At 39.8% G+C, this 18322-nt stretch overlaps 1 protein-coding gene across 2 annotated transcripts in view; it reads right to left on the bottom strand.

Annotated features, from left to right (window-relative positions):
- Window positions 1-334: 334 nt before the first annotated feature.
- STK32A (serine/threonine kinase 32A) overlaps window positions 335-18322 on the bottom strand; it is a 110611-nt gene continuing 92623 nt past the window's right edge. For both annotated transcript variants that reach the window (XM_069954894.1, XM_069954903.1), the window contains 6 exons: window positions 14925-15022; window positions 14032-14148; window positions 9002-9127; window positions 7265-7393; window positions 4345-4409; window positions 335-2479 (listed from right to left, as the gene is read on the bottom strand). In XM_069954894.1, the coding sequence (XP_069810995.1) occupies window positions 2395-2479; window positions 4345-4409; window positions 7265-7393; window positions 9002-9127; window positions 14032-14148; window positions 14925-15022 (620 nt within the window). In that variant the 3' untranslated portion in view covers window positions 335-2394. The remainder of the gene's footprint in view (window positions 2480-4344; window positions 4410-7264; window positions 7394-9001; window positions 9128-14031; window positions 14149-14924; window positions 15023-18322) is intronic.

The following is an 18322-nucleotide window of genomic DNA, read 5'->3' as shown; positions in this document are numbered from 1 at the left end:
GGGAAGAGCTTCTCCGGCTTAGAGAACATGACTGGTTCCCTTTTAAGGGTGGGTTCACACTGAGGAATTCTCGCAGATAAATTCCGCCGGATTCCGTTGCCTGTATGCGCTCACGGCCGCATGCCTCTCTGCCCGTGCCATAGACACCATTCTATGCACGGGCTGATTCCGCATTCCACCAAAAGAATTGGCACGTCAATTCTTTCGGTGGATAGCGGAATCAGCCAGCCCATAGAATGATGTCTATGAAGCCGGCGGAAAGGCGCGCGACCATGAGCGTGTACAGGTAACGGAATACGGTGGAATTTATCTGCGAGAATTCCTCAGTGTGAACCCACCCTAAGGGAGTTTTCCAGGAAACTTTTTTTTTTTGGCAAAACAGATCCAGTTCAGATCCACTATACAAATTGAAATTGTCCTATTGGTGTATATGGTATGTGAGTCATGAGATGCAGTCAATGCAGTTAAATGATGTAAGACAGTGGCAGTTTGATAACACCATTTGATGTTACAGGGGTGGCATATGGCAGCTCTTATTTGCAGTGGAAGCAATCCTTGGACAGAGGAAAGCAAAGGGAAATTGCAACAGGGAATTATTTGAATTATTTTACATATTATAAATGTATCCACATACAGATAGATCCAGAATTCTTTGGACAGTGAAATAATTTTCATGTTTTAGCCTCTGTACATTAACACACTTAGATATAAACCATCAATTGTAGACTTTTAGCTTTAATACAATGGCATAATAAAAATATTTTATAAACTAAGGAATTACAGCAATTTCCTATTACTTGTTTTTTTCACATTCAAAAGTAAACTGAATAAACTGCATCACTGTCCAAACCCTTCTGAACCCATTTGTGTAAGCATATGTATAGAGTGCATTTAGAAAGCACACAGACCAACATTTTGGGGTTTTCTGGGCAAAACAGACTGATAAGTTGAAACCGGGCACCCCCAGCAATCAACTATTCAGCATCCACAATACACAGTGAACAGGGTTAGAAGTAGTTGGCTCTGTTTACCGTGTGGCAGTGGCGATGTGTAACTGCAGCTCAGGTCTGTGCGGATGATCAGCGGGGGTGCCAAGTGTCAGATCCCCACACCGATCAGTGACTATTGATCTCTACTGTGGACATCAATTTGTGTTGTTCGGAAAATCCCTTAAAGTTATAGCCTTATTATAAATTTCATATTTTATTTGCAGCAGTCTACACACAATATCTCATAATGACAATCAAGTTAGTGAAAATGTGTTTCAGCTCATTAAAGATACTGAACTATTTTGTTCATACTCATATTCACACCTTTTACATTGACACTCAGTTGTGTTCAGCTAGGTCTGGTTTGCACTAATTGTTCTGAGGCACACACCTACTGCATCAAGTACATCTATTACAGTGCTGTGTAGAACAAGAACAATGCAAAAATGTTGAAGGATTGGGAACAGAGGAAAAAACTTGCTGCATCATTAAAGGGAACCTGTCATCACTTTCATACTGCATGAACCATGAGTCATCAGGGCGCTTCCTGGTGGCTTCTTCCAGCCCCACCAGTCTTGACTGATAGACCTCTTCCTGTTTGGGTATAGGGAGGGATCTCTCAATCAGGGGCAGCTGGGCCAGCAGAAGCCAATGCGGACAACCCTGGTAATTTTCAGGCAGCATGAAACTGATGGCCAGTTTCCTTTAAAGAAAGCAAGAGTCTTTATATGGGAATGGGAGAAAATCCAGAAATACAGACATGCCTAGTTTTTAGCATCAAACCAAAAGAGACTTGAGACTGTAGTTACCTATATTATTTAATTTAAATAAACTAGCACAAATTTCTATAAAGCTGATTTTAAGTTGTCATCATGGGGTATTGTGGGTATTAATCTGCCTTATAAAATAAGGCTGAAATCTAGCAAACTGAGGCAAGGTCTAAACACGTTCTGAATGCATCTCATGCATCGAAAACCCCTGGACATGGCTCATTGATGTAAACAACATTAATATATAGTATTGTTCCTACATCTCTGTAAAACTTTACAAAAACATAAACCAGTTTATTAGCTACATTTTTCTTAGAAAACAAAAATAAATAAAATAGCCTAGAAAATATTCCTAGCGCTTTAAATAAAAGTTCTATGTTTTTTTATAGTGCAAAATGCATTAAGTCTGCCTAAGCAATGCAATTACTCGCAAAGTAAATAACTTAAGTTTAGCTTGAATGCTATAGGTTTTCATGAGCAGATTGTCCCCTAAATTATCAGCCTGCCAGAAATAGAGCTCACAATTTACTGTGACCTTTAGAAGTCTCATGTAACCCTCTCTTCAGAAGTGGGCTGCTTCTTTATTCATTAGATAAAGCATAATTCATGATCGGATTGTAGAAGGTGCTCAGAGACTATAAATTGTTATTCTGCCCATCCTCGTCTTTGGTTTGAGCCTCAGATGTATCTTCCTGGGTTTCACTGAGGTCTTGTTTACTTCTGGAAACAAATACATAAAAAATAGTAAAGTTATGCATAGTCATCTACCACCTGAATATCATAGGAATCTAGCAAAGAAACAGGGCTCATTCAACTGCTTTTATTTTCTGTTGGACTGTTGTAAGGTAGGGGTCTTGTAAAGAGTATTGGTAGATTTATGCTGCGGAATCTGTTGGCGCTATACAAATAAATATTATTATTTTTATTATTAAACTAGTAAACTAGTACAATACTATAGTCTACAGGACTGCATACTCTTAATATCATATCTATAAGATAGGGGGAAACGACAGAAGTATAGGGGTATACAGTATGTATGCTAAAAAGTTAAAAAGGTAATCTCTCCAGAAAACACTTTTAGGAATGGTAGGGTTATCACAATCCCACCCATAAGGGTACGTGCACACTACGGAATGGCGACATAAAAACCCCTTGCACATTTGGCAGCTCGCACCTGCTTGCGGACTGTGTAGGGTCTGCCCGTGTCATATACTCTATTCTATGCACGGGCGAATTCCGCCCTCTGTCCAAAGAATGAACCTGTTCATTATTTGGATGGATGATGGAATCCACCCGTGCACAGATTGGAGTCTATGACATGGACTGAGAAGCATGAGCCTGCCGCAGTCCGCGAGTGATGGATTTTACGGCACTTTTCCGAAGTGTGCGCCTAGCTTTACATCCCTTCACTGAGCAGTTTAATAAGTGATCTTACAATGTACATAACCTGTGCCCGTGTCTAAATACATGCACATACATCGTTCTCAGACCGCAGTGTGATAGACCATGAGATCATCTTGTACATGTCGTATTTGAAGAGCTTTTGCTGTAATGTGATTTATACAGCACAGATATTAGACAGTGTAATGCTTTTGATTTTATATCTTATTATGAATTATACTTTGTACATTTGTCATTTGCATCCTCTACATTTATTTTTTTTTTTTAAATAAAACAAATGTGGTGTATTATAGGCAATGACCATAGCCCCTTATTTAAAGGGGTTATCCAGTGCTACAAAAACATGGCCACTCTCCAGATTGGGTGGGGTTTGAAACTCAGTTTCATTGAAGTAAATGGAGCTTAATTGCAAGCCACACCTGAACTGGAGACAAGAGTGGGGCAAATGTTTTTGTAGCGCTGGATTACCCCTTTAACGTATATGGCTTGTAGTCTACTTAATATGATGCTATACCTGTTAAAAGTGACCTACATGTCTATTGTGGCCCTTACATAGCCATGGCAGTTAGCTAAACAGCTGCTGCGAGTTATTAAACATAACCGTGCTATGTTCCCTATATGAGGTCATTGTATGGGCATGTTATTAGGCCTTTGCACAGCAGTATTATTTGGTAAGTAACAAAGTGACATAGTTTGTAAGGCTGAAAAAAATCACATAAATTAGTTCAGCCCTATAGTGTTACAGGGAAACTATCGGTAGGTTAGAAGAATCAAACGTGCTGATATCTCCCTATTTTGCATGAGGCGCTGAGGATGAAGGTAAGTTTCTTACCTTTATCCTCTGTGCTGTTTCCATGCTATTAGGAGTTTAAACATTATGCTAATTGGGGTACACTGGGGGCCAGACAACCTCCCTCAACGCACCGATCGGCTCCCGGCAGGCCAGACCCTTCTAATGAAAATCAGTGGTTTGACAAATCGACCTTTTGAATCCCGAAATCTCACAATTCTAATAATTTTTTGCTGGCCAATAAAGGTCACTCCTAAAATACTTTGATTGAAAGTATTTATCAGCACATATGTTCTAGCAAGGCATACTATAGTCTTACTATAACTGCATACATTTTAGTTTACAAAGAAATATAGGCAAAATACTATGCTATCATTAATGTATCTATACTTACTTCTCTCTGTTGAAAACAATGAAATCTCTCTCCACGTTATCCAAGTGGGTTTGCAAATTGCCATTCTTCAACATTACATAATACAGTCCAGGAAGAAAAGCAAACAAAAACAAAAAACACTTAAGGTAAGCATTACATGGCATGCTTATAAATAGTACAAAAAGAAAACCACTTATGGTAAGGCTGAATTCACACTGTATTTGTATGTGCATTTGCCATATGAGCCAGGAAAGTTCCAGAGAACAGAGAAACAGAATCCTTTTGGCCTCTTTTCTCCTGGTACTGTATACATGTATATAGGTATACTTTTTTCTTATTTGGATGAGATAATGCTGTCTATTTTTAATCATTTTTATTTAGAAGCCTATATGACTATACAGTGGTATATGTTAGATGCATCCATTGTAGAGTAGGTACGGTATATGTCAGGAAATCACAATGTGAATAGAACCTAGGGGGAATTCACACGTACAGATCCGCAGCGGTGCGGATTTCATGCTGTGTTCAGTTATTTAGATAGTTATTCAGTTATTTAAATCTGCTGCAATACGGTGTGTGTAAAGCTACCCCAAGGCTAGTTTTACACAGCATTAAACAGGGTCCCTGGGCGTACACATCTCCGAAAGTACCCAATATGTCTGCCCAAAATATTCTCATGACAGATGCCACTAATGGATCCTATAGTAAAAGGACTTATACTGTGTACGCATCCTTTTACTGCATCCATCTAAGTGAAATACAAGGGATGTACATGCTACTCTATCCAGCAGAACCCACTGCCTACATCCTGAGCAGAGGCCAAAACTTCACACTTCTAGCCTCTGTCGGGGTCTAGCGATCTGTTAAACATATGCAACAGGACCTGTCTTGGTGCCTATGTTAAGTAGAGCCTGCTGAATATTGCTTCAATGCAGTAAAAAAGAAGCTATAATCAACATCTACAACTGCAAATGATAATCAAAGGCATAAACTACAGGTTTTGTACGGTTTTCAAGGGAACAAAAAGCTTAGGTCCATGGGTTGTGTCTGGTACAGTTCACCAAGTCTGGCACATCTTCAGGGAAAAAAAATCACCAATTCTTTAATATGTAATAAGACTTACAAATGGTTGACAACTCTTGATTTTTCTTACACATCCAATAAGTCTTCATGAAAAAGGAAATCCACTCCTAAGTGAACCTCTCATTTGTTATGAATGTACATCATTATCATCACTTCAGATCTGACACAGCAGCCTTAATACAGGATCACTGGAGTCGAGGCTTGCTTAGAAAGTCATATCTAATATTTATAGAGGAGCAGGGTGAACTATGTGCAGGTATTTTGTAGTGATTTACTGTTGTAACACACATTTAACAATGTCTGTTGCGGTACCTGGGGTACCGCCCCATACTCCCAGGGGACTGCCCCGCAACAGCCGCACACTACAGGGGCATGTCCTGCCTCCCGGCTCTGGTGACAATGACTTTGCGGATACCTGACCGCGTCCCTTGCTGTGCTGTATTGCTTTAGTGTGCTGACTGGCAGGTTCAGCTACTGATCAGGGGGCTGGTCCATTCAATATTTGGACCAGGGTCCCTGCTCTCTTTTAAAAAGGTTTTAGTGACCATTATACTTGGTGACTATTGAGTTCTCCCCTCTCCTCCTACGTTTTTCCTGTGTGCTACCTTTTGCTTATCTGACCCTTTCATCTGTATCATGATTATCCTGGTTTTCTGCCTGTCCTGACCTTTTTACCTGTGACTTGACTTCTCTTGTTGGATTTTGTTTTTGTACTTCTGCTGCCCACTCTTTGTGACCTCAGACTGTCTACCATTCTCTTTTATGTCTGTCTGTTTTGCCTATGTTTTGTGTACCACTGTATCTTAGTAAGGGACTGTCTCTGTGATTGTCCACAGCCATCTAGAGCTGATTGACGCAAGTAGGCATGGACTGTTAACAGGGATAAGTACAAGGTCCACTGTCTGTGTCTTCCCCATCTTCTCCCTGACCAAGCATACAGCAGTCCTAATAAAAACCTTTTTATTCTAAAAAGCCCTTGTCCCTTCGAACTTAATATACAATAATGCAAACTTCTGGCATATATCCATGTTGGCAGATCATATTCAGCTTTATTACCAATATAAGCCTAACAAAGCTCAAAGTCACCCAGGAGACTGCCATTAAAGAAATCAGACAGTTTCCATAAACCTTACCTAAGGTGAGTTACACTAAAATGAGAAAAAAAACACAGAAAATTATGGGTGGAGAGTTAGGAGATGTAAACTCACATGCCAGTAAGGACATAATCCTTCCTATTAATATAACTGAAATGGTAAGATTTTGGTAATGGAAAGCCACTTTCAATTAGTTTTAAAATCGGAAACTGTAATTGATGAATTCTTACTGAACATTTACAAAGTAATTAATGTTTTGCTTATTGAACAGAATTAAAAAGCACTTACGCTAAGTGGCTTCCATATCTATCTTCAGGATTTTTTAGTGTTCCCAATGCAATTTACTAATCTCATTCATCAATGTCTCTATACTGGAAGCTGGCCCCTAAAATTTTACTGCCAAACTGCTACAGACTTTGGTAAAAAGGCATGCAGATAACTATTACAGCAATCTATAATAAGCTAAGCTAGGGTAAGAAGCGTTTATCCAGTTATTGCAAAGACAACCTGGTGCCTGGTTCTGAATTCTATCGCTGGCGGCCTAGGCCACCTTCATTGTGACAGACGTACTGTGTACTGTGTTGGGGAGTATAAGTTAAGAGAAACTACAAACTTCTTCACTTGTTCTCCATTGTACCCTAACATCCTCTCACTGCTCAAGATAGAAGTTTAGATAATAAAAATATACAGTATTAGATAATAGCTAATATAGAAAATGTCATTTGATTTGAATTATTCTGTACAATGGTGACATAGTCTCTTACCATTGCTGCACGATTTTTTCCATTGTCCTTCACTCTCTTGGCTAATCTCTTCTTTTTCTTGTGCAGTGGTTTAGATTCTAGTATCATTTCTTCAAGTTCAAATGTTGGATCACAGTTAAGTCGCCCTTTCTGGTTATACAACAAATTAATAACAGTAAATCATTGGATATAAGATCTTCTTCTATTGACTGATTGATGTAACAGGCCAGAGTATACCCGGGGTTAAACAGGTCTAGGCCAGATTATACCCTGGGTATATTTTGGCCTAGGTCAATTTATATCCCCTTAGGCCATATTATCCCCCCCCCCGATTAAATCAGTAGCAGTGAGTGATATACACAAGAATTACTTAATTTTTCAACATTTTATTGGGGATTCTGCTTTGTCTGCTAAATTAAGTGAGATTGCTCAGTGACGTAAATCTTAAAAGTCTAAACACTTTGGGGACATTTAGCATTGCGTTTGCACTTTTTTTTTTGGCTAATAAGGGAATTTTGTGCACTTCATAAATATCTACAAAAAATTTATTAAGGGCTTTGTGTTTTTTTCCATCAGTTTCTAGTGCCTGTGCCTTTTTTCAACTTTTGCAAAGAGAGGAGGCATGGTTTTCTATAAACTACTTTTATCATTAGATTTATCATGTGTGAATTTTCAGTTTTTTGAGGTGCTCCCACAGATGCTGAATTGGGTTAGGTCTAAGAAATTAGGGGCCAGGGCAGTACTTGGAAGTCTTGCTCATGCTCTTCCAACCAATGTTGGCCATACTTTTAGCCGTGTGACATGTTACATTGTCTTTGTGGAACATCCTGTGGGAAGACAATCAGCATGTATGGGTGTACGAGTCTGCAGAGATGGATTCATACCCAGTTAAATTGAGAGTATCTTCCACATAAATGAGTGGGCCCAGAGAATGCCACAAAAACATTCTCTAGGCCACAATGCTGGCATGTTTCTCTAGCAATGGTTGTAGGGTGTTAGTTCTACGACATCTCTGGTCTGACAGGCCAACATCTATCTCTTTGATGAAGCAGAAAATGTAACTCATTGGAGAAGGCCATTGGAGAAGGCACCCCCGGCAGAGGTTCAGTTCTAAAACTGCTGTGAAAACAGAACCCTTTTCTGCTGATGCTGCTTTATTATGAGAGGGACAGTGATCTTCCATCTGCTGCGGATGCCGGTATGCAGTAGGGTTCGTTGAACTGTTGTTTTAGACACATGTCTGGTAGCCTCCTGGTTCATTTTTGCAGTTGCTCCCCTGTAGCATGTCAATCTGCCCTTACGGACCTTCATAGGCGTCATTTACCTCTGACATTAATGACCAGTGGTGCACAGTTTTTACAAAATTTACGGTAGACTTTCACAGTACACTCACCACACAAACAGTTCACAAACTGCCCATCTTCAGAAATAGTGACACCCTTGGCTTGAAAGCCTGTAATCCTCCCTTTTTATAACTTTTATAAATCACCACTATTTCCTATGACTGTTACTAATATGTGTGCAGACAGCGTATTGCAAACCTCTATACCTACCAAACTTAATTCATGAGCTATACGCTGCCGACATTGAAAGTAGGAAGTGGTCATAATAATGTGAGTGTGTACAAACGGTAAATAATATTATGGGGCAATTCTAAAAATGTGTAAAAGGGGAGATCTTTACACTGTAGCATAAATCTACACCTAAAGTGGTTTGCACATAGAGAAAATAGGCTAACCTGTAAAATTCTTATCTTACCGTAGGTGTGAATTGTGGTATAACTTTTTTTTGCAGTACAGCATCCCAGTTAATATCTGATAAGCCAGAAAAGTTTTGAAGATCTTTCAGACATGATATGCGCTCCTCTGGATTTCTGTCTAACAACTGCAAGATGTGGGGAAAAAGTTAAAATCTTAAAAATCTTTAAAAAAACTATTGGGCAATAACAATAAACATAGAAAATCCTTAATAGTCAAAATCCCAATTATTAATCCAATTATCCAATCTCCTTTGATCCTACTTTGTCTCATATTACAATTGAACCAATGAAATATATAAAGTAATCTTCCTTATGTGCTCAAGGGGATCCCCTCTCCCACTCTTTCTCCTCATTGTCCTCAGCGGACTTGAGCAGGAGCTTTTCTCCTCTGCCATTTCTGTAGGACACAGAAATAGTTAGCCCCTTTGAAAAAAGTAAGCCACTATGGGCAGGAATGGAAGAAGATTTAATAATTATCAATTAAATATTATATATTATATCTGTAGAGTAAAACTAATTCTCAAAATCCATTTTTTATTTTTATTGGGCTTGTCATAAAATGAGCGGCATATCAGCGGCATATCAGGAGAAGGAGGCAAGTCTGGTAAATGAATGTATTTGCTAAATTATTAAATTTGACAAAATCTACGAGATTAACTATATTAGTTACAAATATAACTATATTAGTTGAGATGAGAATAGCCCTTTAAGATGTAAATATGTGCCATCATCTGTATGAAATGATTTGGTAATTTGGTGTTTAAATCAGGATTGATTTGATTGAGTCTCATTCTCTAACCAAAGATAAACTCCTGTGCCATGCACTGCTTTCTTTGTATACCACCAAACCACATTCTCTGAATACAGTGCTGCTACACAAGGAAAGTAATTATAATACACACTATACTCCTCTTAATTTATTTTAATACTCACTATATCAATGGAGCTGCGTCATAGAGGGGAGGGGATTTCCTCCCACTGAGGGTGGGCCGGCCCCAACCGCTGCCCGGGAATAGAACGGTTTCGTATGTGGGAACCAAGCCACGGTTAAAAAAAAGGACCGCGGCATCTTCTTCCCCACGCCACATTTTTAAAAAAAATGTTTTTCCCATGGATAGAACGGCATGTTCTATCCATGGGAAAAACATTAAAAAAAAAAAAATGCTGGTACATTTAAAGCAGTTCTGTGTACCTCTGTGTGAATGGAGCAGTAATCAAACAAATGAGCTGCCACTTCATTCTACCCTATGAACCTGACAAAGATAGCCTGGTGGGAACAAAAATAGCCTGGTGGGAAGTAAGATTGCAACTTGACAGTTGTGAACATAACTGCATTCTTCTCTCTCCCACCTCCCACCCATGCTTGGTAGTTTTAAGTGAGCACTTGAGTGCTCGTTACTTGACTCAAACATTTTTTAATGCTCGACTCGAGTAAGGAATCCCATTAAAATCAATGCTACCCTTGAGCATTTAACTAGGTGCTTGGCAGAGCAGAGGGTGCCTAGTTAACCCATTTATTTATTTATTTTTTTCATTAAATTTTTTTATGTTTTGTCCCTTGAAGGGATATTTAAATGAAATTAGAATGAAAACCTGCAATAGGTTTCTACGAGACATGTTAGAACTCCAGCGGTATGCCAGTAATAGATGGAATATTGAGTTCTAATGTCTCTTATAGTAAGGTATAGCATTCTTTTTTTTTTATTTTATTTAATCTAATTCTTGTAAATTTTGTCCCTTGAAGAGATTTTGTATATTTTGTTTTAACATCCTATCAAGGATCAAAATATACAAAAATTAAAAACAAAATAATGAAATACCTTACTACAGCGGGCATAACTGACAGCCAAACGATTGTTATTGAGGCTGGGTTCACACTACGTATATTTCAGTCAGTATTGTGGTCCTCATATTGCAACCAAAACCAGGAGTGGATTAAAAACACAGAAAGGATCTGTTCACACAATGTTGAAATTGAGTGGATGGCCGCCATTTAATGGCAAATATTTGCTGTTATTTTAAAACAACGGCTGTTATATTGAAATAATGGCAGTTAGTTACGGTTATATGGCGGCCATCCACTCAATTTCAACATTGTGTGGACGGAGACTTTCTGTGTTTTTAATCCACTCCTGGTTTTGGTTGCAATATGAGGACCACAATACTGACTGAAATATACGTAGTGTAAACCCAGCCTGAAGGTGTATGGTCACCTTTACCTGAGCACCACAAAGTGCTTGGTTGAGCACTGAGCTTGATCAAGCACCCCAATGCTGGATCAAACACTGTGCCTAAGGGCCCTATTACACCAAAAGATGTCTGACAAATTTTTTTAAGCCAAAGTCAGGAACGGACTATAAAAAGAGAACAGGTCGTAAAGATAATACTGAGATTTCTCCTCTTTTCAAATCCATTCCTGGCTTTGGCTGAAAAAATCTGTCAGATAATCTGTCAGACATCTTGTGGTGTAATAGGGCCTTAAGACTAATGCTTGATCCAGCATGCATGTGTTTTGAAAGAGAAAAAGGAAAAAAGCCCTTTCCAGACACTTCTTGTTTATTTCCCCATAGAACGAAAGGATTTAGCATTGCCTAGAACCTTCCTGGCCAAAACATTGTGGGAAAGTTGGGAGCCCCCCTCACACACACATTAGATGGCTAAAGAGCCCTGTTGACATTACTGAAGATTTTTTTACATTATTTTCCTATTGTTCAGTTTGTCTTAGAGCTGCATTAACACCTAATGCTTCATTGGTAAGCTTCCTGTAATTTTACTATATTAATGTAATAGGAATGTATAAAGGATTTGATGTCTACAAATTTAGTAGTTACATCATAGGTTTTTATTTTTTATTATGTTTATTTTGTAAAAACCTTATAAAAAACCATATGGACTCCTGCTGTTTTCTTTACCAATAATCTATACTGTGGTATTATGTGTTTACATGTGCAGAACAATGGTGTTTTCACTATGTGACAAGATAGATTCTAAAGCTTTGATGTGAATGATCCAGTGACAGACAGTTGGGACAAGTAAATGTTCCAGGCTCCCCAGGTAATTGTCGTAAATAATCTGTTTTGTGATTATGTGAATTGCGCAGCTGGGGAAAAGACACAGCATAACCACAAGGAAAACAACTGGGTGAATAGGGAGCTGGAAACATTAACTGAAATTTGCTGTAAACTTAACAATGGTAGGTCAGTGTGACTGCTGCTGGGATGACAGATGGTAAATGAACACTAGATGGTTAATGGCCGCAGCCAGATCCTTCACAGCTTATAAAAAAGATAGTCAAGAATAAAAATCACTTATATTAATGGGTCCATGTCGGGGGTAACAGGATGGAAGAAAGAAGGCATTCAAATGAAACAATTAGCATCTCTGGCAATTATAAATCCTATAGATAAAACAGAATCCCAAAGTTCTACCTCCGTTACAGCATAATGCCAAGCACTTTCCCTCCATGTTGGCCTATAATAGCTAAAATTACTATAACTATTGCTTGGAAATTATTTACGGGTCTACATGATCACAAACCCAATATTGCAAGTTTTTTGCTTGTTTGGAATTGCTGTACCGTTAAACCTGTATTGTAAAACCTGTGTGGAAATTTTCCATAAAAACAAACATGGCCAAAAAATGTATAGCAAAACTATGTGTGTGCTTAACATGAATTAGGAGCCATCACGTCTATGAACTCTGGGTGTTATCCAGCTGCCTCAACTGTCCAGAGTGCATTGTCAGATAGGGTGGGAGATCAGAATTCGAGGTAGACAATAAAAAGAACCTGTTACCAGGGGCGTAACTAGAAATGGCTGGGCCCCATAGCAAACTTTTGATTGGGGCCCCCCCCCCTTCCCGACTGACCACTAAGCTGTCAAGTCTATTCATAACTGCAAGTGCTCGTCAGGAGTGTTTTCAGTTAAAGGGACATTTGCAGAACCCGATTGGCAACCTGGTGCTCTAAACGATGACATCTTAGGGGGCCCAGTGTATTGCAGGAGAGGGCACTGGGGCCCCCTGATGTGGTGGGCCCTATAGCAGCCGCTATGGCTGCTACAGTGGTAGTTACGCCCTTGCCTGTTACCATAAAACTGACGTCCACTCTACTGCCACTATGTTTCAGAATAGGAAGAGATCAATATACAGTGTTGTGTCAAATGATTCAGTATAATCTGTCTTTTATTGATTGTATTTCCTATTCATTGTAGGCTTTGTACTATTAAGTGACACTGTTCACTGGACACTTGTCTTTCCTGTATGGATGTGCACACAGAGATAGCTGTCAATCACTGTGTAGTGGCCAAGATCGAATGATGCAGCTCAGCTCCTATTGAAGTGAATGGGAGCTAAGCTACAGTAACTGATCTTGGCCACTACACAGTGAATAGAGCTTTCTACTTCCTGCTATGCATTACTGTGTATACCAGCAACACAGCTCTACCAAACAACTGATCTGTGCCAGTGTTCGGTGTCAGGCCCTCACTAATCTGATACTGATGACCTTTATTAAGGATATGCCAACAATTCATTTTCTTTTTCACACCATATCACCTTTTTTTTCACAACTCCTAACTATTGTGGTAAAACAGAAGTTGTGAATAAACTGTATTGCTTCCTGAACTCCGTATAGGCAGCTAGATAAATTTGGACTGAAATTAACACTGCCCCAACCCTTAACTTATTATTAGTGTTGAGCAGACTTGCCAAACTGTGCGGGTTCAACAACATTCTCTGAACCTAAACGCTCAGCATTTGACTCCCAGCACCTGGAGGAGATGGAGGCCACCCTAGAGCTGCCAGGAAAACATGGATACAACCTATGGCAAGTCCACTCAACACTACTTATTAATATAACTCTTAATATAACTCTTAATATACATGTCCAGCCCCATATAAAATTTGGATATACTGTAGTTTTTAGGCACTACCATCCCCTATGGTCATGCATTCTAAAGTTTGACTACTTCTACTATAAAGAAACCTTTTTTATACGGGGGATAAAAATGTCAATATGTCAGTGACTTACCTTGTGAAGCAATGACACCATTTCTTTTGACCAGGCGGGTGGAAAAGTAACAGTCGCTGTATGAAACACATGGACTATGTCTGTTGCTGCACTACTTGAGTGAATGTGAAATGGTCTCTGGAAAAAAAGCAAACATCATTATTATTATATTATAAGGCTGGGTTCACACTACGTATATTTCAGTCAGTATTGTGGTCCTCATATTGCAACCAAAACCAGGAGTGGAATAAAAACGCAGAAAGGATCTGTTCACACGATGTTGAAATTGAGTGGATGGCCGCCATTTAATGGCAAATATTTGCTGTTATTTTAAAACAACGGCTGTTATATTGAAATAATGGCCGTTATTTACTGTTATATGGCGGCCATCCACTCAATTTCAACATTGAGTGAACAGATCCTTTGTGTTTTTAATCCACTCCTGGTTTTGGTTGCAATATGAGGACCACAATACTGACTGAAATATACGTAGTGTGAACCCAGCCTAAGCCAGTAAGGACATGCTGAGGGTTGTAGCTTTCTATATCTGAATAACAGGATGGACACTACTGATACAGACCAGTCAAACACTTGCCCTGGTATTTTCCAGACTATTTAATAAAGTAAGCAAATAGAGCTAATGTAGGAGGTAGTCAATTCATATGCATAAAGCAGTGTATCTCTAATAAAAATGTACAGAGAGTCGTTTCTCAGAATCTGTGAATATTCTGTCCTGTTGGCAATGATAATTGCCTGCTGATGAAAGGCTCTCTTCATGTCGCTTTTTTGTAGCTACCATGGGAATAATTACATTGTGTATGATGATATAATAATCACAATAAACAAAGTAATAATTTGCACAAGTAGAACGAAATAACAGAAGATAGGCATACATTCAGACGAGATTCACCTACCCTGCCTCTTAGAAGTTCATATGCCGTAACTCCTAAGGACCACCAGTCAACTCCAAAAGAATAACAGATCTGACCTCTTGGGTAGAACATTTCTGGAGCTGCGACAGCAAAATGATAACATTAAACTAAACCTCTGTAGATAACAGGAAACAGGAAATCTTGATTATATAGCATTATTAGCCATACATACAGTGCCTTGCAAAAGTATTTGGCCCCCTCAAACTTATCAACCTTCTGCCAAATTTCAGGCTTTGAACATAAAAATATAAAATGTAAATTTTTTTGTGAAGAATCAACAAGTGGAATGAAATTTATTAGATCTTTTAAACTTTTTTAACAAATAAAAAAATAAAAAATTGAATGTGCAAAATTATTCGTCCCCTTGCTTTATTACTTAGTGTAGTGCCCCCTTTTACTGCGATTACAGCTGCATGTCGTTTGTGGTATCAGTTTTGCACATCGAGACTGAAATTCTTGCCCATTCTTCCTTGCCAAACAGCCGGAGCTCAGTGAGGTTGGATGGAGAGCGTATGTGAAAAGCAGTTTTCAGCTCTTTCCACAGATTCTCGATTAGATTCAGGTCCGGACTTTAACTGGGCCATTCTAACACCTGGATACCATTATTTGTGAACCATTCCAATGTAGATTTTGCTTTATGTTTTGGATCATTGTCTTGTTGGAAGATAAATCTCCGTCCAAGTCTCAGGTCTTTTGCAGACTCCAAAAGGTTTTCTTCCACAATGGTCCTATATTTATCTCTGTCCATCTCTTCATCAATTTTAACCATCTTCCCTGTCCCTGCTGAAGAAAACTAGGCCCAAACCATGATGCTGCCACCACCATGTCTGACAGTGGAGATGGTGTGTTCAGGGTGATAAGCTGTGTTGCTTTAACGCCAAACATATCGTTTTGCATTGAGGCCAAAAAGTTGGATTTTGGTTTCATCTAACTAAAGCACCTTCTTCCACATGTTTGGTGTCTCCAAGGTGGCTTATGGCAAACCTTAAACAAGACTTTTCATGGATATTTTTGAGAAATGGCTTACTTCTGTCCACTCTTCCATAAAGGCCAGATTTGTGCGGTGTACGACTGATTGTTGTTCTATGGACAGACTCTCCCACCTCAGCTGTAGATCTCTGCAGTTAATTCAGAGTGATCATAGGCTTCTTGGCTGCATCTCTGATCAGTCTTCTCCTTGTTCGAGATGAAAGTTTAGAGGGACGGAAGAGTCTTGGTAGATTTGCAGTGGTCTGATACTCCTTCCTTTTCAATATGATCGCTTGCACAGTGCTTCTTGGGATGTTTAAAGCTTGGGAAATCTTTTTGTATCCAAATCTGGCTTTATATTTCTCCACAACAGTATCTTGGACCTCCCTGGTGTGTTCCTTGGTCTTCATGATGCTCTCTACGCTTTACACAGAACCCTGAGACTATCACAGAGCAGTTGCATTTATACAGAGACTTAATTACACACAGGTAGATTCTATTTATTATTATCAGTCATTTAGGACGACATTGGATCATTCAGGGATCCTCACTGAACTCCTGGAGGGAGTTTGCTGCACTGAAAGTAAAGGGGCTATAAATGACATGTCGCCACAGAAGCCAGCAATTAGCTTCCAGGATCATGTCACACGCTGCTTTGCAAGCAACACTGAATTACACCTCAATGACAACACAAGCTATGGGGGACTTGGGGACTTCAGTGAATGATAGTAGGCATTTTTTTCAGACACATGACAGAGCATTACAGTCCTATTATTCTTGGCATCCAACAAGAAATTTCTAGCATGCAATATGTGGATACTGTACCTGTACAAACCTGATATATAGATTTGTCCTACACTGAAACTAAATGTTAAACAATACACAACATAATTTCCATGTTTCTCTTATCTCAAAATTAAAAATGTAGTTGGGCAGGATATTAACCAGGCATCACATGTATGACTGATATACGTATTAAGGCTATGTTCACGATACCCAAGTTCTGCAAAAATCACGGCCGTTGTAAGAATGTGATTTCTGTGGTACTTACTTAGTGCTGCAGGCTAAGGGGAATCCCATGGTATACTCTCCGGCTGGGATCCCTAGTGGGATCCCTTCACTGGATAACAGCCGCAGAAAACCCTTTCAGTTCACATCAGAACTCCCCACTGCACACAACAGAGCGTGCGGCTCTGGCCGCACGCTCTATTGTGTGCAGTGGGGAGTTCTGATGCAGGCGCGCATGGATGCGCCCACATCAGAACTCAGCAGCGCTAAAGATCATCTGGTCGGTACCGCAGTACTGTCCGGGATGATCTTTTCTGAGACCGGCCATTCCGTGACCCAGCCGGCTCACGGAACGGCCAGTCTCTTACCAAATGTGAACATAGCCTAGCAGTGTTTACACACTGTTGAAATTTAGTGGATGGCATGTATTTCAAAACAACCAATGTTGTTTAAAAAGAACAGCAATTATTTGCCATTAAATAGTAGCCACCCTGTTTCAACAGTGTGTGAACATAGCCTTTCTGTGATTTTATTGCATTACTGGTTTTGGTTGCAAAATACTGAGAAATAGTGAGTGTGAAAATAACCTTAATCTTTATTGGTTAAAATCACGAAGAGGTTTGGGATAGCACTGCCTGCTGTAAGCCACAGAATGTCCAGCATATGACGGATGGACCCAATCCAGCATTTTAGTAGACAAAGAGTAAGACCTCATGTGCACGTGAGGACAAACCCTGAAAAACAGCCATATTACATTAAACCCTCTTTAGAGAAAGTCACTTTCTTTATTTCTATGAGACTGACTACTGACTGAATATACCCCCATGCAAGGAAATACATCTGTTCATCACACAGGTTGTATAAGGCTAGTTGTAGAAGGCAAATTATATTATTAAAGGGGTTTTCCCCCAAAAATAATTTTTGCATTAATACGTTGCACACCTGTAGCTTTCCATCTTTCCAATATAAAGTTAATATAGATTCTGCACAGTTTTGCTGTTATCTAGATGCATCCAACCCCAATGAATGCATAGAATCATCAAACTTCAGTCCAACCCGACACGCTCCCTGCTCCTGGGCCCCCACCCTCCGTGTCGGCATCACGTGTCCCCTCCGTCTCTTCAATGGGCTGGGTTAGCGCTTCTAACCGAGTCCACTGAAGAGAGGGATGACACTGAGTCAGTGACAGCTGCTGCTGCTGATCACTGTCTCTGCGACACCTTTGCCCCCCCTGCAGTTCACCTGGTGGCCGGGCGCCCGCGCCAACACAGCCCCCCACCACCACCACCACAATTGACATGGTGACCGGGAGCCCGCGCTAAACCCCCCCGCACTTCACATGGTGACCAGGAGCCCCTGACAACCCCCCCCCCCCCCCGCACTTCACATGGTGATTAGGAGCC

Source organism: Dendropsophus ebraccatus, chromosome 1 (assembly GCF_027789765.1).
Source record: "Dendropsophus ebraccatus isolate aDenEbr1 chromosome 1, aDenEbr1.pat, whole genome shotgun sequence".
NCBI classification, from domain to species: Eukaryota; Metazoa; Chordata; class Amphibia; order Anura; family Hylidae; genus Dendropsophus; species Dendropsophus ebraccatus.
Note: the sequence above shows the minus strand (reverse complement) of the source record. Positions and strands in the feature narration are given on the sequence as shown.